General features: G+C 37.5%; 1 protein-coding gene across 1 annotated transcript; it reads right to left on the reverse strand.

Annotated features, from left to right (window-relative positions):
- Window positions 1-9,607: 9,607 nt before the first annotated feature.
- Window positions 9,608-14,900, reverse strand: coq7 (coenzyme Q7 homolog, ubiquinone (yeast)). Its single transcript, XM_086296716.1, has 6 exons — window positions 14,697-14,900; window positions 14,172-14,353; window positions 12,182-12,296; window positions 11,866-12,005; window positions 10,286-10,354; window positions 9,608-9,879 (listed from the first exon to the last, which is right to left on the reverse strand). The coding sequence occupies exons 1-6, from the start codon at window positions 14,779-14,781 to the stop codon at window positions 9,802-9,804; spliced, it is 669 nt and encodes a 222-aa protein (XP_086152842.1). The 5' UTR covers window positions 14,782-14,900; the 3' UTR covers window positions 9,608-9,801.
- Window positions 14,901-22,835: the final 7,935 nt, after the last annotated feature.

Below are 22,835 nucleotides of genomic sequence, written 5' to 3' on the forward strand. Positions count from 1 at the left end.
ACATTCAGTGCACTGTGACAAGGTGCGAGAGGAGGGTCCTAGTCATGAGTAAGTGATGAAGTCTTGACCAGGTTTTGATGAAGGCTGCAAATCAGCGACGACCTTTATAGTGCCACCATATGGATCAGATTTCCTCCCATTTTCTCTTGCAGCTCCTCTCAGGCCCTGAGATCATCTGGTGACGACACACCGCAAGGGGAGGTACTGGATGGTTAGTGGTGAGGAGAAAAGATAACACACGCATCTCTTCAACATATTTCAATTCTTTGCACACACCCACCTTCAAGCACTTTCCCAGCTGACCGTACCTCATGCACAAGTTCTTTTTACCCCTAACCTCCTTCTTCTCCCCCCTCCACCCGCTGCTGATTGCCATTTTTTTTTCTTATTTAAACATCTACATGGTCAGCATGACCGCACAGTCACTTTGCATGGAATGTGACCCAGAGGTCATTCGAGCGCCCACCTCAAACATTTTCTGACATGGGAATCAGTCGTACCGTAAGGTTCCCGCATGGTCAACAGTCTCAAAGCACAGGTGGAGGAGACTCTTCTTGGTTGTAGCACCATACGCATTATGCATTGCCTCATTCTTTTAAGTACGCTCAGTTTTACAAGAATAACAGATATCTAACAATTTATTTACTGGGGTAAAGTCATTACATAACTAATATAAAGTATAGGAGCGTGGTTTAGTCCTTTTCAAAGGCACATTAACAGAAAAATGTTCCTTTACTTCATTTAATAAAATCATTAGTGTTATTAAAGAACTTAAGATAAAAGGTCAGGCCTTTGCAGCACACAAATTATTCTTTGTAAAAAAATGGTGGTGGTGGTGGTGGGGGGGGGGGGGGGGGGATTAAGGCCTTCTACTTATCAAAATCCCCATTAAGATAATTCTTTGGAGCTTATTATGTCATTAGACAATCTGACTATTTAAGCATATTATTTTTATTAACTCAAATGCAGGAAGATTTGTAAATTCCTCGCACAATTTTCAGTTCAGTTTAATTTTCAAGCACTTTATGCAGATGATACCACCTAACACTTAACAGCTCCACTGTAAGACTTAATTTTAACTATCCTACCATATTTCTGTGATCTACAGACGCTGATTACAATTAAAGGAGGACTGCTGAAGCAGTTTTATATACTCTAACCTCCTTTTGGTTCTTGTCTTGGGCTAATCACTCAAGCTAAAAAAGTTCAGCGATTTCTATCCTGCAGAATTAAAGGTTTTGTGCACTGATGGTAACTTTACCCACAGCTTTGCAGACTTCTGTTTGTCAGGTTAAGTTAGTTTGCCTTTGGTGATGAAAGCGACAGAGTATTTGAAACTGATCTGTAGCTGTCGCCCCTGGGATGGCTGCAGGGTGACGTACCACCGATCACTAAGGATCACGAGCCCCAGAGCTCTAAAATTCTCATCAATGAAATGCACACCATCCCAGAGTGTCAATCAAAGCAAATAATGATCGCTTGGAAGGCCAGTGGCTACACAAGGCAGCACAGGGCTGTATAGGGTAGTCTGGGCTGAAAAGACTGCAGGGTGCACATTTCAGAATGATAAAGCAAAGAAGAGAAAAATAAATACATTATGCCAAAGGCAAATTGACATCTCTATTGGAAAACTGTACAAACAGAAAACAGCACACTTACAATCAATGTAAAATAGCAACTAGATGCTTTTGGAATGATTTAAATCTTAAAGGTTCATCCTGTATATAAACATTTCTATCAGGATACAGCCACATGTCTGAATGCATTCTGGATGTACATATGATACAATGATATAATATGTTGTCTGCAATAATCACCCAACCATTTAAAGACTTACAAACAAAGCAGACAGTTTTCCTTGGGTTTGTCTTATTGCTTTGGCATGAAAAATGGTATTTTGTCTCATTTTCAAGCACCTCGTTCTATTTTATCTACTTTCAACTATGGCCAGAAACAAAACAAAGCTACTCAAAAATATGTCTGAGATCGTATGTGCCTACACGCAATAAAAATGTAGCCTAAGGCCTATACCGAATTTGATCTACCGAGCTGAACAATTCTTCATTCCTTCAGTTGTCTTGAAGCATGCACACCACCATCTGTCTTCCCAGAAATCAATGCAACAATCTGTTTAACAGATACCTCAAATAGCTAAAAAACGAAAGAAGTTGCTGTAAATCTATCACCATTTCGCGAGAATGTCACGAACAGAGAGATGGCATTGCTGCTATTTTGTTATTCTTTCATATGGGATTGGACAGAGTGATACGTTTTTTAGTACAGGCCTCAGATCAGCGGATCAAAATGAATTTGTGCTCTAGATCTTGACTGATTCAACTCCCAGAGCATTTCAGTCTTGTCCCTTTGTAGCTTCTGCAGCAGACACTACCAGACCACCACAATCACACACTATGAGTGAGACCAGACATGCTTCTGGAGCCTATCATATGTGTATTTTTCCTTTGATAGACAAACATTGTAGATAACACATAAGGGGCTTGTGTGACATGTTGAACTTCACCCTGACCGGGACAACAACTTGACCCCTTGTGCAGCATAGAAGGCATTCTTTTTCCCCTTGTGTTGTTATGTTTCACAGCGAGCCTCCAAGGTCAGGATACCTCAGGCTTCGGGTGGTCCGGGCACTTTGTCTGCTGTGCATGTGTGTCATCACCAACCACAAGAGCTGAGGGCTCAGCCATGAGCGAGAATATTTGACGGCTGATAACTTCAAAGAACAACGATCCAGGGACGGCTGTCGTGATCTAAATTCCATTGCTTACACTAAAGCACAGAAAGGTTGCGACCCACGCGTAACAAGTATAAAATCCAGCCCTCCAACTTTTACAGTAAACCTTTTTCTTTAGAATAATTAAAACTCTCATGGGCTGCATCAATACACCAGCAAAACTTTAAATAAGTTTATGATCCAAACCTAATCGTAGCTTGAAGCCTCCTTTTCACGTTGCATGTAATCTGAAAATCTGCAAGAGCATCACTTGTTGTCACCAGCAGTGGAGGGCATAGCTGGACATCGAGGGCCATGATTAATAGGTGATAAGAGTGGCATCTTTACAAGCGACACGAAAACGAGCCTCAGGCAAGAGATATGAGACTTGGCCAGAGCACTACTGCCAGAGCTCTCCATTCAATCAGTGAGGATGACAGAAAGAGCCTTAGCGGGATCGGTGTAAAGCGCTGAGCCACTGCAGGAGGCTAGCAGGTGGGGTGGGAAAAACTATTCCTTAAACCAGGTGTTAAGAGGCCTTGCACGGTAACCTTCTGCAAGCTGCTTATGCATCACAGTAAATTGAGGAGGGTAAGCAGCAGCAATACAAGTTGTTGAATTCTGGGGGATGGGGGTGTAATGTAACATACAGAAAAGGATAGATGACTAATGAATAAGTCTTGTTTGCTTTGACACACTGCAGCTCATTCTGCTGATCCCTTCACAGCCAACTATGTTCTGTGTGCACTTTATTCCGATTTCAGACACAACTTCATCCAAGTAAGTTCCTTGAATTCCACAAGGAAAATTTTGATGTACAAAGGGCAAACGGAGATCAGAACACTAAAAGCTTCACATCATGAAAGCATATTGCAGATTTGTATTACTGAAGTTCATACTGATGTTGCACAGCTTGCACACGTTCTGTTTTTCCCTGAACAATTTAAATCAGTGGAGGTACAATTATTATTTTTATGGACTTTTACACTTTCTAAATATTCTTTTAGATTTGCATTAATTGCTGAAGATGTTTTAAATATCATATACAAAGTAAATACTAAAATAAAGCGACGTGCTGGTAAGTTCATACTCAAGCAGCAGTTCCAGGGCTGAAAAATGAAGTCAATATAGACATTACAAAAAGAATACAGTTAACAGTTCCTAGAATGACCACTTAAAGTTAGCTGCAAGAGCAACCCGTCCCCACCACCCCCACGTAAAATTCAAAAACTGTATAGGAAAGTCCAATGTAGACTCTACATCTAAAAGGTGAACCCAAAAGTTTAACCTGTTCTTTCTAATAGCCGGCAAAAGCAGACCCTTCTGGTTCAATTCAGACTGTGGCTGTGAGAAAATGATCATTTTGTAATTATGATTTCTGATGTTAGTCAGAAAGGACAATAAAGAAGGTCATGCTTTATGGTGTGTCTTTTGTAAGGTAGCGATTAACCAGACCTTATGCATTCACACTTTTGTTCAACACATTCAGCTTCACTAATACCAAGACGGCGAGAGCCAAAAGTGGATCTACCGGTGGTGGAGTGATTAGCACGTTGACTGACAGAAAGAAGGTTCTGGGTTTGAACTCTTACCTCGACCTTTCTTTAAGCCTTTCAGTGCAAATATATGTATGCATGTTAATTGGTGATTGTCTGTTCTTGGCAATAGATTGCAAAATTGCTGTATGAATGTACACTTTATATATAACTTGTAATCTACAGCCCTTTGAATGGTCAGTAAGGCTGATAAAGCATCATAGAAATGTGAGTATCCATGACATATAGATACAGTCTATAGTTACATAGACATATTTACAGACTTTTTAAGCCATGTTCTCCTTTTATAAAAGCAGGTTTTATAACTCCTGGACTTGAAAACTATAAAGGCTAAAATTGTGCATTATCAGGGTTGTAGCCTCTCTGAGTGACAGGTGTTTGCAGGTTAAATCTGATTAGCCTGGTTGTCTGTTACCACCACAGCTGATTTGAAACAGGTTTGGTTTGGTGACTTTTGGCAGATTTTTAATGCAAATACTTTGGTTTTAGCACTAATTAGCAGCTGTGAATGCACCTATCTAAATAAGATAGCTAGCATTAGCTGTTCACTTAGCACTGCTCTCTCATCCAAATATGGTCACCTCTGGTGACAAGGAAGACATGATGAAAAGGCCCTAATGCAAATTTCAATTATTGAAAATGGACATTCACAAATAAGTGGCTGAAGTCACAGTGGCTACGCCCATTTACATTTATATACAATTATTTATAGCTTTAATTACTGACTTTACACTATGCAGTTCAATGGCTTTGCTCGTGTCTTACCTAAGTGGGGCACTGGTTCTGATAGAAGGATGGTTGTGTTGGTGCGGGACAGGGAGGGTGTCAAGCTGCGCTAGAGTCAATAGCTTTAAGCATCTTTGGAGCTCATGACATAGTGGAGCAGCAGCGTGGCCTTGGAGTCATGCTGGATGAGCCACCATGCCTGTCAGTATATTGATTGATACCAGTGGAGGGGTCACGCCATGCTCAACTCCGCACTCAACAATAAGTCCTTCACACAAGTCCTACAACTTCATCAACAAACTATCACACTACCCCACGTGTAGGTCCCATCTGAAAAGAAGATGGGACCTAGATGTCCATTTTGATGTCCATTTTCCATTGATTCAAATACATTTCAGTTAAATAAAATAGTTCTTATTAAAGAAATCATATATTTCTTATTAAAGAAATCATATATTTTATACCACAATGAAAAGGGATCATTCGGTGCATCCCTAATTAAAATTCCAAAAGAATTCATCTACTATAGTTTAGGATTCTCTGTGGATGCTAAAGAGAAAGGGAGACATGTAAAAAGGGTTTAAAGGTATGTGCCCCAGAAATCAGTTTTCCAGCTGAGGATTTTGGTTTTATTTGCAAAGATTATGATGAAGCAGTTAAATCACAAAAACAGCATAGTATTATGTTCATACTGATTCTACAGTCATGCATATATGCACAAAATATTCTGCCAATTCATGAATCATATGCACTTAGCAATATTACTGGAAATGCTATAGGGATGTCAAAACAATCCATTTCATTTTTGTTGAAGGGTCTCTGCTGAACTTACATTTTACATGAAACGTTGCTTGATAGCCAGTTTTCATACTTACTGTCTGATTCGGTGGATTTGACAGAACGAAAGATTTGTTGCACTCACAGACACAAATAGATCTATACTCCAGACTTAACTTCACCTAAAAGTTCTTTGATGTTGCAGTTCTATATACTGAAAATCATTCTGAAATGTATGTGGTTGAATATGGATAACAGTTTTTCGATATGAATTAAAGAATTTTAGGTTTTGCTCAGTTTAACCTTCCTAGAAGACTGACCTTGATGTGTTTTTCTCTCACCAAAGCCGTTGGTGGTTGGCACTGCACGGCAGGCCATAAATCACAAATTCCAGCTTCCAGTGATGTCAGTCCTTTGCATCTTGTGTTGTCACTTCACAGTGTGAAGATGTGAACACGTGGTCACTCTTTCACGCCACACACCCCTCAGTAACCCAAAAGATTTCCAATATGTTTAGGCATTTCGATGCATTTGTACATACACATATGCACAGAGCACACTACACTCATTTACATGTCAATAAAAGGGTGGGGGAAAATGAATGTGTTACAGATCAAACTAAAATTTACATAAGTTAGTCCCTCAATGCAGAACAGAGATCTAAAGCATATAGTAACATCACACCACAGGTATTTACTGTATGTGCAGACATACCCCAGAACAGTAAAATGTTTACTGTTTGCTATTTATAGAGCATGGCCGTTGACCTGGAAAACCAGATGTAGATGAAAAGCTCCACTGACTCCTCTTGATTTATAAAACCCCCCAAAACTTCAGATGGATGTAAATTTAAAATATATAAACAGAATGCAATGACTTGCAAATTATTTAAATCCTATATTTCTGTAAAAATAGTACAAAGGCACGACATTAAATGCTAAAAAATTTGATTTTATTTTTAGATATTAATGCAGCATTTTGAATTTGATGTAGCAACACATTTAAATAAAAAGTTATAGGCAACAAAAAACACATGAAACACGGTGAAACATCTCACATTTAACTAGTAACAGGATAGTAACCTCACTAACCTGCAACTTCAGAGTTTTCAGAGTCTTTCATATATATATATATATATATATATATATATATATATACCACCTCTTGAAAAAAAAAGTGATTGTATTTGAATTAAAAAGAAAGAACACATGTTGAAAGCTGCCAGACATTCATTAAATCATATCAAACTACTAGCAAAATTCTATCTACTTAATTCCTTGTGCTCTCAGTTCTAGAGAAGTACTTTTTTGCTATTAGTTACCATAAACCCCAGAAAGGCCTTATTACTGGCAAACACCAACTATTAAAGCCAAGAAGTAATAAAATCTGTATCCGAAAGATCTTATGACTTATAGGGATTTGTATTTTTCGTGCTGCTGAAGATTTACAACTGCAATTATTCATGGGTAGCAAGACAGTCCCAGTTTAGTAAAGTTTTATTGCTCTCTTCAAATTCTTGTTGCCAATTTCTGAGTCTGTGTTTCAGCAAATTCCTTTTGATACTGAGAAAAGAACCTAAACAATGCACATGATCTCCTGATGGTTTTAAATGATTGAAGAATTGACCAGAATGTGCAGACATTATTTTTATATATATATATATATATATATATATATATATATATATATATATATATATATATCGAGCACGATATAAGATATATCGAGCACACCATTTGTGTTTACATACGGTGGATAATTTAGATGTAGTCTACACTACAAAAGGAGCTTTACATATGTTGCTTTATTTAAACAGTTACACCTTGCTATAAAATTGTCAGCACTATTAATCGGGCTCAAAGATAATGTATGATGATCTACCTTTGATTTGCAAAGCTGCCTATTGTCTCATGTTTCTGATCTATAGTGGGTGACCTCCTGTGATTATAAAAGTGAATGTCATGCGTTTCCATCCTATCCTGAGATCGTGAGAATACTCCAGGCTTTGCTCACAGTAATTAGTACTTGGTCACGAAAATCAAATAACATGCAGTCAATAAAGGCAAGCAGGTACAAATAAAATGGAAAAATAATGGGGAGATGGGGATTATGGCAGCCACACTCATGGGTCAGTTGAACTACCAACTGTAATTATAAACTCTATGTATAAAGTGGCTGTAGCGAGCATTCATCCACTGTAACCCAGTTCCTTTCTTTTCCTGGAGCATCGAGTTAGCTTTTTTGGTGATTCTTTGTTTATTAAGCCAGATTTAACTGTATTCGTATGAGAGGATGAAGTGCTTAGCTTGGTTCACGAAGCGCATGCAACCAGGGCTCAAATGTGAGCATCAAAAGGTCTCGAAAACTCCTCAAGCAGCCACTTGAGGCTGGTTTCAAAATATGATCCTTACCCATAGATTACCAAACTAAAATGACTACCAAGAGTCAAAGAAAAAGGCACAAAGTTATACTGGTGCTTTCCTTTTACCTCGAACGTTGGAGCTGAAAATGACGTCATACCCAAGTTGACAGCGTTCCTGTAGCAGTAGTCAGAAAAACTGGCGTTCGTTTGCTCCCTAGCAAGTTAGCCTTTCAGTTTTCACTGGAATATAACACAAACACTTTTTTCCCTCCCCCCATTAAAAACACTGCTGTAGCGCATTCACGAATACACCCTGGTTTAGTTTCTGTATGGCTTATTTAGTGAGTCACAAACATCTAACAGTGATAATGCAGACTACAAATTATTTAACTTGATCTTTTACTGATGGACATTAAACAATTCTATTTTTCAGGAATGAAGGATAAAACTGCATATTAACCCCTGAAGTCAGGACCTGACCTTATGCTAAGGTAAATGGATCTTCACACAGGGCTGCAATAGCATAAAGCAAATGTAAAGATTGACCTGCAGTCAGGCAGCCGCCATTAATAAGCAGCTGAAAGTGAAATCTGCATATTTCAATATCTCATCTAACATGTGCAGGCTGAACCACTTATGATGGCACAATCAAACTGAACATTTTACTATTACTCTGTCTGTGGTTTTTATTTTTTTTATATTTATCAATTCACATACAATGAATAAATATCAGAATTTCAGTTTTTTTAATAACATTATTATCATCTGCTCAACCAACAAGATGATTAATACCCCCCACTACTGGCCATGAGTCAGCATGTATCATATGCTCATGCTCAAAAAAATGCTAAAACTAGGAGAAATCAGGTTTGGGTCACAACTGAATGGACATATGGACAGAATGATACTGAGTCAGGGGGGGAATGAACATTTGGCTCAAGCTACACAACCTGATGAATATTAGGGGCCCCTGGACAAGCCTTCTTGCTCAGTGACCTAATGTACCCAGAACAGCTGTGTGAGGCTGCTTAGCAGTTAGGCCTGGATGACAAGTCATTGCTCAGCTTGATATATGAACTATTACATGTGAAACAGAATGGTATGGTGGTGGTAGTGGTGGTTGTGTGTGTGTGTGTGTGTGTCTGTACTTGGATTAATATGTTCTTATCATGCGTGTTTAGGGAGTCGAGCTTTTGGTCAAAGGCAGCTAAAAGTTATTAAAATATTGGTCTTTGCAGCTCTTGCCGATAAGAAAAACACTAAAGCAACTTAAGGCACAATTATATGAAAAATATGTTATGTATGTGGGGGTAACTGGATACATGTACAAATGGAAATATCTAAAGTCCATGAGTATCTTTATTTCACCAGTTTCTCACTTTCTCATCAACACTGACACTTTTCAGACAGGCAGACTGACCTTCCTGCAGCAAGCACAAAAGTAACACAACACAAAAGTAAAAATTTGCCTTCAGAAAACAGAACCAAGGCCTGACATTTATTACAGAAATTTTAACAGATACGATCAGGTACAGGTACGTTGTGCTTCATTTACATTTACAAAGATGCAGAGTGAGAACACAGGTCCAAATTAAGTCATTTACAAACTTGAGTCAGAATAACAAAACAATTCAACTGCTTTAAGAACAGTGTTAGATACGTTGGGAAACATATATTGCAGCTTTGCAGCCTAACTGTATTGCATTTTTTAATAGCCAGTATCCAGGTACCTAAAACACACACACACACACACAAAACACACATTTAGGCAGCAGTACTTTCAACAACTTAAAAATTGTAAAGACAGTTAAATACTCTAATGAAGCAATATTTATTTATTTCTGTGTGGAGTCATTTTTCTAATTGATATAAAATTAGTTTTCGGTGCTGTCAACAAAGCAAAGGTGGCTATTTTAAGGAATCTAAAAAATAAGACATATAAGAGTTATTTATCATTTTTTTCTCTGACACATAATTCCATATATCTTGCTTCATATATTTGCTGTCTTCAGCATATATCTATAATGTAGAAAGTAATAAAAATAAAGAAAAAAAAAACATTGAATGAGAAGGTGTGTCCAAAGTTTTGACTGGCAGTGTGTATATATTACATTTAAAGACATAAAATACACTTACATTTTCAGCATCGTGCGCCAGTCCTGTATCATGATGTTCCATCTCATCATCTCTAAATTCCTTTATCACCTGTTAAATATATTCACGATAAAACAAATTAATTTAATTAATTAATTACATTTCACTGCACAAAATTCTCAAGCTATTTGGCCTTGAGTTGGTTACATTAAACCCATTTTCTTTTCAAAATAACTGCAAATAACTGAGTCATGAAAAATTTTATACACCGTGGTCAGAAAATGTGTATCTAATAAGAACTGCTTTGTGCTGAAAAGTGCTTTGTCCCCATCTGGAAACATCCAGAGAGGTAGAGTCACTCTTGACAGTATATATGAAAAAGCCACTGGTGAAATGCCAATTTTATTCCATGTGCTATGATCTGTGAAGCTGCGTTGGTGTGTGGAACTTGTCCAAATTAGAAGTTAAATAAACTTCAACCTGCATCAGTGCGCAGTAACAAATGTCAGTAGCCATTAAGTGATGTAATTGTGTAATGGCGAAAGCACTGAAGTCAAAAATGTCAAAAATCATGCTGCATAGCCTTGGAGAAATTGCCTATAAAACTGTAAAACTCTCCAAGTAAACCTGAACTGTACTGAACTGCTTAGATAAACAGAAAAAATTCCACCCACGAATAGATTTAACACTGAAAGTCAACAGAGATCCAGGAAGAGAACAAGGCTGTGCCAGAGGTTTGACTGTGGTTGGCTTACATGCAAAAAAGAAAAAAAAAGAAAATGATCCAGCTGCTAGGATTGCACTAAACAATAAATGAGTGAAACAATCAACAAAGACAGTTGTAATTTTTTAATAAATGCAATTAGAAATATGCACAAGCTAACTATAAACCCATATGGAAAAGAAATAGTAAAAACATATGTGATTTACTCATGAAAGTGGCCACTTTCATGAGTAAATCATATATAAATCATATAAGGCTTGCATGATTTACTCATGAAAGTGACCACCTTCTCATTACTTTCATATATTTTTTTAGTAAGTATACAAAACATACAAGTTTCATTATATAATTTTTCAAGGGATCTTATATGTGTTTTCACTCTTGTATGCTTTTCATACAAGTTTCATACAAGACAGATAAAAACTTTATAAGATTTATATATATCTTTTCCATATGGGAAAGACCGAGACCATTTCAGACTCATATTGGCATTAATGGGATACAGACATCATTGAATGAAATTTTCCTCAAACAAAATTTAAGGTGGTTTTATTTATTTGCTGGTTAGATAACTCTTACTTAAATGTAGTAATGTTAGTAAAAGGCGATTAGCGATTAGGTACAAAGCTGTATTAACTAGCTTGAAACTGAGTTTAATTGATTAATTATTATTTAGCGTGGCTTGTAACAATCACCATAATCAAAAACATTCAACATTATTTCCATTTTGGTATGCTAGACTCTAATCTCTTTTTTTTGGAGGGGCAGGTGCCTAATATTATCACCCTTCGGCTCCTCTTTAGACTCAGCTGTTGCCACAATCTCATAATGAACAATATGAATTTCATGCACAGTAAAGGGCAACCACAGAGCAGAGCTACGGAGATAAGAGACTCACTTGTAAGAGTTCAGTGTATCTCTCTGGGTCCTTCTCCATCAGAGTTCTTATCTGGCTGTTATAGTGTTCAGTGATACTCTCTTCCACTGCCACAGTACAGGCCATGGCCCCTTCTTTTCCCAGTAATGCAGATGATGCCCCTTCAAAAGAGAGAGATACATGCTGTTAACATTTAATGAAGAGATTTCCTACTGCTTACTGTTTATACACTTGTTAATGACACGTCAGGGAGCCATTGTGAAATTCAATAATCATTACTCTTTGATGCATTTGTTTATCTTCTCAGCAAAATTATGTCTTTATGTGTTGTACCAACCTAATACAAACCCAGCAATATTCCAGAAAGGTAACAGTGCTGTGGGGCGAACTCTGTTCTCAGCAAGAATTTCATTGAATTTCTCAAGGTGTTTCTTTTCTTGATCCCACATTTCCTGTAGGAAAAAAAGCGCAAAGTGTCAAAATTTAGGGACATATACTGATTAGGGCTGATATATATCGGATGACGATATAAAAACATCTATCGTTTCATTTTACGCTATCGTTTGATTCCTGGTGTTGCAAAATAAATTGTTTATGGCAATATTTTTTCATCGTTTTGATGGTCACTGTAGTGGCTATATTAATTTCTTAAAGTTCTCTCCTTCTCTTATATTTAATATAATCACACTACGGACGGACAAGCGCCTGTTTTTATGCATTGTCGTTAGCAACAACAACGGTAACAGCATCGCGTGTTCGCTTGTTTATTTTCCACATAAACCTTTCACAATAAAGCTCAAGATCCTGTTGAGACTTTTCAAAGTAAACTGAATCACGTGAAAGAGTATGCAGACTGTTTACGGATGAGAAGCAAAAAGGAGCCATCAGGTGCTAAAAAATAAACCTTAGACTCAAACGTTAGAACAGGCTTTTCCCCGCAGCACGCCGTGTAATAAATACTCACAAAGAAAACGGCGGCCGTTACAACTTATGTATAAAAATGTATCGTTTCATGCATCGGTTAAAACACTGGACTCCAGCTACATGACGCGCAGCTGGAAACACTTCCCCCAAGACGAGCTGCCCGAGATTCACAGAATTTACAGAAAATTTTACATTTTTGTGATTTATGTCGTTATCGGACGATAGAATTCTTATATCGGGATATGAGATTTTGGTCATATCGCACAGCCCTAATACTGTGGGGGCTGTGCGATATGAAAACATACGGACACTTTTAACATAAATTTAAAAAAAAAAAAAAAAAAGGAAGGGAAAATTAAAAAAAAAAAAGGGTACTTTCATTTTTATTGCACAAAAAAAAAATAAAAAAATCAGGACCATGAGGCTAAAGTGCAAACTGCACACAGAAACAACTATCCAATGCAGCAGCTAACATGAGATCAGCTCTTTCAGTGATGAGCAATAAGGCCTCTGTTAGTTTACCCTCTATTTCTAACCATTCCTAGTTCTATGTGCCATGTCTGGAGAACTGACTGAAGGAAAGATCTTGTGTATGTCCTCGTTAGGATAAAGATCTGTGGCAGTCAGTGGGAATTTAGACTTTTTATATGGTTAACTGGTAATCATGTGACAATTCTTCTCAGGTTGTAGAAGAACCAGGATGTAATTTGCAGGGGAGTCTATATGTCCCTATAAGTAAGTTTTACTAAAGTTTTTTTAATTTAAAAAAAAAAAGAGAGAGAGAAATGAACTGGATTCAGAATTTTGGGAGACTCAGAAACCCCCTAGAAATACTGTTTATCAACCACATGCCTGAGAATTAACATCAAACAACAGTGAGATGTGCAGCCTGTTCTTTCATCTTATTGAATTTCATCAGCTGCCTGCAAGATCCTGCAGAAATCATGTGCACGGTTTACTGGCTTTACGTGATGGTGCTGCAGCTGCTGTGACAGGCTGATGGAGAGGAACAGACATGCTCGTATGTAAAAAGATCAACCCTAATACGGGCATCTTTCACTGCATCATTCAGCTTATTTCATTTAAAATATTGTATTTAAGAGGAAGGAAGAAGAAGGAAGATTTAAATGGATTGTTACGCTCGACTGGATTGCCTTTGTCCAAAGAGGCAAACATGACACTAAGAGTACTATGCATAATCATTTAATTAAAGGTAATTTGAGTATTCTTGTAAAAGCTTCTGTTATGTTTAAATTTATATAATAATTCAATAAACTTAACCACAGCAACAACTGGGGGCTGAACCCCCTGTTATTTATTTGTTTTTTTTAAATAAATTATAATCTTGGTGTGACACAGAAGTAATGAAATGATCAGTTTATATCAGTTTATTCGGTTAATACCTGAATGAATGGCCCAGTCTTCGATCGACCCAACACTGCCATCTGGCCGGCGTAGATGCGGTTGGCTCCATATTCTCCAGCATGGTCCACGCGCAGCATCCGGTGCACCATCTCCTTCTCCTCACTGTCGCGCGGGGGCGGAATTACTCCGTAAGCGCGAGAGCTCTGCTGCAGAGTTAGTGCTAAAACAAAGTAAAAGACGTATGTAAAGCTCCTTCAGTCAACCGCCTTGAAGCTGAAACATTTATAATTACACGACTCTTAAGTGCCCACTATGAAGGTCACGCATTTACTTCGTTTACAAACTAAGTAAATGTCAAGAGTTTGAGTTGAGAAAACTGACAATGACGAGTAATCTATCAAATATTTGATTTAGGCTACATTACGTTTACAAGTGTAGACCCAGTCTAGTCTTACACCTACAGATAAACGTAAACTGTGTGCACTGATAGACGCTACATACTGTGAGGGTTAGATAAGTGTTTTTAGCATGTAGCACCGTAGCTTCCAGGTATCACTGCTTACCTCTGCATTTTAAACACTGACGAATCATCGCTGTGCTATTACTCTGTGGCCAGTGGCAAAAAACTCTAAGTGCGGCTGTCTGCATGATAGTCCGGTAATGGTTTAACTAGCTGTGTAATTAAAAAAAAACATGCATCAAACTGACATTGAACGCCAGTAACTGCACGTAACGGACGTCTGCTCTTCTTCTTCGTTTATTTAATTGCGGGCGCCAACTAGCGTTTAGGATGTGTTACCACCACCTATCGAGTTTCCCTCCCTGGCAGGAGGAATATTTTCTCTGTCAACCATCATGTTTCTGAATTAGGTGAACTAAAATTAAACTAAAAACTACGTTTTTGAAGTTTTTGGAATAATAAGTTAAATTGAGGAAAATAAAAACCAGTCAGCTTTTTTTGTTGTAGCACAGCCTGGCTGATGATCAGACTTGTTGACAAGATAGCTGCCTAAACAGTAAAGTGTTATATTTTGATCATGATACCTATTTTGAAGGTCGCAAATATTGATCATGCCATTTTATTATATTTAAAAGTCAGGACGAGGCATTAACCCATTACAGTTGGTTGCTGGTTATTCTAATGTGTGAAGCACAGAAAGAAATTTATAGGTTTTGCTATAATTGGTTGGGCGTGTTGCACAAACTAATTAGTAAAATAAACTGAGAAGTAAAAGAGGTTTCTGAACAGCCACGTTCAGGACAAAATAACCTTGCTTCACTACAATGTGTCCAATAATTTTTGAGGAATAGTGATTCTTGTGAGTTGTCCCTTCACCTCAGCCTTCATATGACTCTCTAAGCAGGACTGCTGTGGTTAAAAAATAAAAATAAAAATTCAGAAAATTCTTCCAAATGGCATTGAAACTAGCTTAGCTGTTTCAGGCTGTTTTTGCTGTGCGTGTTATACTAAAAGAGTATGAAATACTAATATGCAGTAAGTGAAAGTAGCAATACAACAGTGTTAAAATACAATACAATCCCAGCCTATCTAAGCCTATCCCAGCTGATTACCACTCCTACTCAGGGCAAATATATAGAGACAGAAAAACACTTACTACATGAGCATATCTTTGAACTGCTGGAGTACCCGATGGAAACCTACACAGGCACATGGAGAACATGGAAAATTAATTTAAATTCAATTTAATTCATATAGTGACAAATCACAGTAGCATCGCCACCTCAAGACAGTTTATACTGTAAGGTAAAGACCCTACAATAGTACAGAGAAAACCTCAACAATCTGATGACCCTCTATGAGCAAGCACTTGGCAACGGTGGTAAGGAAAAACTCCCTTGTAACAGGAAGAAACCTCTGGAAGAATTGACAGAAAAGGGGCAGCCACTCCACACAGAAATGCCCCAGTTAACCAGAGGACTCAAACTCAAGATCTTCATGTTATGTGGTGACAATGCTAACCACTCCACCATGTGCTGCCCAGACTCAAACCTCTGTTTATCCGTACTAAATACTAGTTAATGCCTCAAGAAGGAAAACCTAATCATCAGAATGGCTAATTTCAGGATTTTACACGTTATACTATAAGATATTTATTGTTGATTCATTGAGAAGTACATCTCTTTACATTCCCCAGCTTGTTTAGCTATTTTATCCCCTTGTGATTTACTCCCCATATAAGCCTGACCTATGGTTCTATAAGATGTAGTTGCACTAGTGTTTAGTATGTTTAACAGAGTGTATCTGGGCTATTTAGGTAGCCAGTTTGAAAATAATATGTCCCTGTGTAGTTTATTTTGTTCAATCCACTGTAATACTGTTACAATGTATATAATTTTGGAAACAAAGAACACCTTAGAGATCAAGTTTCCTTTGATCTGTCAATCATAACTATATCTGCCTTATTTCCTTTTTAAAAATAGTTTCTATAACTGAAATAAAACTTAATTTTCTTTAAAATAAAGATCAGAGAGAAGAACATGTCAGAATAACTACTAGAAAATGAGCTAAAGACCTCTGTGTTTCCTTATGTAACACTTTGTCTTTTACCATTTAGTCACTTCCCAAACAATTTCTTCCCTTCTGCCCCCGTGCAAAATTATAGTGCATGTATTTTTCCATATGCAAACATGTCTCTTTGTTTGCACACAGATCAAAATATCCTTAAAGGTTCGTCACAGGATGGCATGCTTTTTAACAATCATTTTATTAAAACAATAGCAAGAACCTTAAAGAGAACTGATTTATATTAAAATTTTCTGTAATGATTTTTGTCAGTACTAGAAATCAGAAATTCTCTTAACTTGGATAAAGGTCTGGAAGCAGAGGATCATCAATGAAGCTACCTTGTCTGAAGGTTTGGTTTGTTGATTTTTAATGTGAGGCTTGCAGTCAGCATGAGCAGTTTAGAATATTTTATTAAAATATTGCTTAGCTTACAAAGATACCAGCTCATATTAAGAAAACACAATGAGCTTTGAAGTACTTTATTAAAAATCATTATACCTAAAATATTCAGCACAAAGCTGCAGGCAGTTCTTTGGTGCAAGAAGAAAGCCTGAATATGTTCATCAAGATAACTGAGAAACTAAGATACATTATAAAATGTAGTCTTATTTGGTTCTTGTGCCTCCTCGTTCTCGGTGTTTGCTTCAGCATGACCAGGAAGGACTCAAAGTGTTCTGTTGTATAATCCTCCATTGAGTCACTAGCTGCTTATTGCTGTGCAGGTTCACAGGGTCAGCATTCTGGGCAACTAGTCACTAGCCTGTCGCAGGATTATATCACAACACAAACAAATCCACACTAAACATGTAATTTAGAGTTCAACCAGTTCACTCGGCCTACGTATCTTTGCCCTGTGGGAGGAAAACAAGTATTTAAAGAAAAAAGTAAATAGAGAAGAGAAAATTACCTTCTGGTCGCACATGCTCATTTTTTCTGCGTCAAACAAATCATGAGTTTGCCTTTTGTTTAGGCTTGTTATTTAAGGGAGCAGCCGGAAGTGACACAGAATTCAAGACTAAACATTCAAGCGACAAAAATTAGGGTTTTCAGGAGCAACTAGAGATGTTGCTGATAGTCAACAGATGGCAGTGTTGCACAGATTAAGACATTTAAGCAATCTGTCCTCTCCAGCTGGTCCCAGATTCCATGGCAGTTTCAACTTGTTGATATGCACTTCAGTGAGGCCTTCCCAGCATTTTTTTTTTTAATTTTATTGTAAATAAAATAAAAGAATTGTGAAAGTCACCGCCTTAAATCATAATAGCCTGTGGTCTAGGCCTAACCCACCACCTGTCACTGTTATTCCGCTTCATGATATTACTTTGTACTTTTATTTAGTAAAATGTTTCCTGCTTTTGATGAGTAAAAAAGAACTACTTTGACAAAGCACATCAAATAGGAGGAATCTGTGGAATGATGAGGTCGGCTGCTGCATAGCTGCGATGGTCATGAGTAAACAAGGCCAGGATAGTGAATGGTGGGGTGTGTCGGTTTTGTCTGTGTGTGTGTTTGTGGTGAGACGCCCGGTTATGTGTTTCCCTATCTGTCTGTCTGACTGTGGGTGGCTACATATGTGTGGCTGCACGTCGGTAAATGTGGTTTGCCTTTGTCCTTTCTGCTGGTGTGTCGGCCATAGGTGTGAGTGAGGCTAGATTAAAGTGAGCAACTTTCCTGGGAATACAAACCCAAACAGGTCCTGGGTTGATTTTGTCATTTCTTTTTTTTTAATAGTTGAAATATAATTGTATTTATTTCTTTGTGAATTTACACTATAGCCTAAATCTGTCCTGCATTAGTATAATTTTGTGCTGATCTTTTGGAGTTGGTTACTAAAGGATACAAGTTAATATCCTGTTTTATCTCAATAATATGGGAACCTCCAGGGCTGATAAATAAAGCCAGTTTAGAACTGCTAGGATTGACTTCTCGAAGCTGCCTCCAAAGCCATAGACACCCATGTTAAAATGCCCAAAGTTACAGCCAAGTAAAGAAAATAAAACCGTTTTTAATTTTATGACTTTTATGGAGGGGTGAATTTTTATAGAAATTCACGAGTTTAAAATATATTGAGGTTTAAACTTCTGTTTAATTATGTGGCCATTTTATATCATTTTATATATCCATTTTATATCAGGTGGGTGGTATTTACTCATGTTCAGCATTCAGCTGTGTTAAAAGACAGTATATGGAGCTTTGGGGTTTCTCAAAGCTCAAACTAATTCCATCCATCCAGCTTCCACTTATCCAGTTCAAGGTTGGGGGGCAGTGGAGGCTACCCCAGTTACTATTGTTACGTTATAATATTATTTTATGCCATGTTATACCCCTAATTAAAGATTGTGAATTATTATGTAGTTTTAGTTTGCATTATTCTCCTGAATTAGAAGAAGCTGATAACTATTGCATTAGTTAAACTGATTTGCATTACATTAGACTGCTGATTTATTGTGGATGAATGATATTGTTTTATGATGTTATAAGAAATACTGTTTGCAGAGAGTCATCGCCTTATTTGTCTGATTAGAAGAGAACAGAGCGTGCTGGAGTTTTCTGCCCCATCTCAGCAGGAGCAGATAAAACGGGGAGCCAAGGTCGTAGCTTAGGCGCCGTGTGAGAGAAAAGCATGTGAATGTTTAGGCTTTTATGATAAGGTGGGGGCACCAGAGGCTATAAGAGTTTGAGTAATCCTCCACCATTTTGAGATCAGAGGCTGTCTGCATTCAGTTTCCATCTCCCACGTGTGTGATCATTAAAATCATCGTTTGACCTGACCCGGCCGGACCAGTGTTGTTATTGTGGTTTTTTCTCTTGTCTCCATCCCCAATATTTTGAACCATAACACTATATTGTGTGAGGTGGGGCACCCTGAACAGGTTGCCAGTCTGTCGCCAATTTAGAATCACCAGTTAAACCCTATGCATGTCTTTGGACTGTAGGAGGAAGGAGGAGTACCCAAAGTGAATCCACACAAACTCAGGGAGAACATGCAAACACACAGCGTTGAAGTAAAGGTGCGCTGCACTGTTGTGCCACTCTCCAAATTTAGCTTTCCCTTTAATATCACAATATCATATTAATAACTAAGCTACCTTCAGCTGAGAAGTTCCATCGTCAACTATGGTCAAGTTCAGCTAAAAAAGAAAAAAAGGCCTTTTTTGAATCTACAGAAGGACATAGCTACCATCTATCTGCATATGGACTATTGTTTTTGGTTGCTTGTTTATTTTCTTTAAAAAAGTTTGCTAGAATTTTCTTTGTGGCCTCTTAATACAAGTTTTATATTAATATGGCAACAAGACGTTACTATCTCTTGCCTGCTGGTCAATGCAAGTCAGATATTTAACTCATTTTTGCTCTATTTTTTGGTATCTTACAAATTCTGAAGCTATATTTATCTTATAGGCTCCTAAATGCACAGCACTAAAACAGCTGCCTGCTATAGTCGAAACCAACACACTACACATAGCAATCAGAGTAATCTAAAACAGCATAGCTGTGGGCCAGAGAGGTAAACAGAAGAAGTTCTTTTCATATTGCCACGTTGTTCTCACATCATGAAAATGATTTGATCCTTTATTATGAACACTGTTTCTTATAATTTATTATACTTATTATTACATCTTGTTAAAAAGCTCTTTGGTGGAGAGTAGTACTGAAGTGCTGCAGACACTGAATACCATAATTATTTTAGTCTAACTTTTCTGACATCTTGCACACACCTAAGAAAACTGGTTTCAATCAAAGTTATACATAAAACTATATACATCAGCTAAACTGTATTTCATTGTTATTACAGCATGTAAGTAATATTTGTATTCTGGTTTTCTGGGCTAGAAAACCCAAATGTTTGCCTGGGTCAATGTAACAGAGGTGTGAGGCATCACACGATAAATCAAGTGTTATGATCTTTTAGATCATCTTTAAGCAAATGTCTGACAGATGTACATTAATTATGAAGGCATAAACATTTTGTTTCACATAACAGTGCATATATGAACTAATTAACTTTCAGTTCAAAACTTCAGCAGCACAAAAGAAAATATAGACCAACAGAAAGTGTTCTAGTCCTCAGGTGTGACCAATGAGGGGACTGAAAAACAAACCACAGAGCAGCAGAAGAGTAAAACTGTCTTTTATGTGCACCTGTATGTATGTGTGTCTCTTTGCGTAGTGTTTACATGCATTCAAGGATGTGTGTGAGTCTGCACACCCTTGCTTCAAGGCTCTGGTCAGACGGTGCATAACTGTGGTTGGACGCAGGCTAAGCGCCTCTAGACTACAGTGAGTCAACAATGTCTGCTCTCAGCGAGAGGAGACATGATAGGTCTTGTCTCATTTGGTCCCTCACTCTTGCGGTGGGACTCCCAAAATGTGAGTGTGTGTGTGTGCGCATGACTTTAAAGTAAAATTTGCTATTTACTCAGATGTAGAATAAAAGCAGAATGCGTCAGTGTCTGTGTTTACATAAGTTATGTTGTACATGATGCCCCCTTAAAAAAAATATGAATTTGGACAAAGGTTTTTAGAGAAGGGCCAAGTTAAGGAAAATTCTGAAGCCTAAGCATTAACTGTTCCCTTTCCTTTATGAACCTTCTCCTCTGTAGGTAGTATAATACCTTAAACCTTCTTTCTTATGCTTTTTCCTGGTTGGTAGCCCATTTTAAGCACAGCTTCTGCCCAATTCTCAATGTCTCAATCTCAGTGTGACACCCTATGACCCATAACTGGGCAACTATAAGAAAATGGACAAATGGATGGATAGATGGAATTCATTAATTAACTTCACCTAACCCTAACCTTAATTGTCGCCTAAATTAAAGAGCAAGTTTATCTGAAAGTTGGGGCATATATTGTGTATTGTAAAAGATGCTGCTTAATTTGATATGATATGTGTCAAGGGGCTCCATCATATACCAATTTAAAATAAGGCAGACACAGATTAAAAACTGTGACTGTGACCAATAAAAGGTTGCTGGTTTGATTCCAGCTGGAGACATAAACTCCTTTGGGGGTTGCATCAGGAAGGGCATCTGATGTACCTGTTGTGGTGATCTCTTGTGACAAGGGAGCAGCCAAGCGTAGCTTTTTTAGATTTGTGTGATATACCTCCAAAAACATATTGAATTATTTTATCAAATATATGAAAAGTAAAAGAAAAACATTTGTACATCTGTAAAGTTCATGTTCCTACACTGCAAAATCTCCAGTGCTAAATTGATACTAGAAAGTGGAAAATAACTAAAAATGCTAGTAATATTTCAGTGTTAGAAAAACAACACTGCTAATGTTAGTCATTGTTAATCTTTAACACTGACTAGGCTACTGTTAGAAATATAACGCTGTCAAAAGTGTTAATTTAACACTCAAAGGAGTGGACACATATAGACACTTTCTAGTGTCAGCACTGGAGATTTTGCAGTATAAGTATCTGATCTGTGAGGATTAGTTTACTAAAATCAATTAATTCTTTTAATTCAGTTTTACTCATTGGATTTTTTGTTCAAAACAACATGTAACTTATGGTGGTTTATAGTGTAAGGTAATGTGCTTAATGTATTAGAGCAAGAACCCCAAAGATTGGACAATTATTTCTTACTTATGTCTAAGTACTTGGGGACAGTGGGGAAGAAGAACTGCCTTTCAACAGCAAGAGATCACCTGCAGATTCAAGGTCAGGGAGATACAGCAATCTGCTATGAACAGCTGAGGGATGAGATGCCTTGTCTGGTTGCCCAGCCTGCATTACACAGATACACACACAAGTGAATTTCCAAGAAATCCAGGGTGACATAACATAGCTGATGTAATGCAGGGTTATACATTGTTATTTACGGCCATAACTCTTATGTCACAAAAAAAATCACTGGAAAGTTTGACTATCTGCTGACTACACAAAGGACTACATATCATTCAAAATAAACACACTGCTTTCATGCAGCTTTTAATTTAGAAATCATCTGAGGCCTATCTTCCACACACTACAGTCTGTATTTGTCTTGCGGTATTGGCGTTAAAACCGTAAAATGTGAATAACGCTCTAATCTCACTGTCTTCCGTACTTTCTGAGCAATGGATGTTTAAAATATGATAGATGAAAATGCAAAATAGAAAGTCCAAATATAGTTTCTAGACAGTGATGCAGGATTCATTATGTGGTGTAGAAGCATACACACAA

This window comes from Aulonocara sp. 'chitande type north' Nkhata Bay, linkage group LG6 (assembly GCF_057382095.1).
Source record: "Aulonocara sp. 'chitande type north' Nkhata Bay isolate Kocher_YH1m ecotype deep benthic linkage group LG6, A_spYH_male_GT1.1, whole genome shotgun sequence".
In the NCBI taxonomy this organism is placed as follows: domain Eukaryota; kingdom Metazoa; phylum Chordata; class Actinopteri; order Cichliformes; family Cichlidae; genus Aulonocara; species Aulonocara sp. 'chitande type north' Nkhata Bay.

Bases quoted from the DNA above. Each gene is read 5' to 3' on its own strand.
- coq7 (XM_086296716.1), bottom strand. From the start codon at position 14,781: ATGCAGACAGCCGCACTTAGAGTTTTTTGCCACTGGCCACAGAGTAAT. The intron at 10,355-11,865 runs GTGAGTCTCTTA...TATATTTAACAG, and splicing joins GATACACTGAACTCTTACAA to GTGATAAAGGAATTTAGAGA. The intron at 9,880-10,285 runs GTAAGTGTATTT...TGTGTGTTTTAG, and splicing joins TGGCGCACGATGCTGAAAAT to GTACCTGGATACTGGCTATT.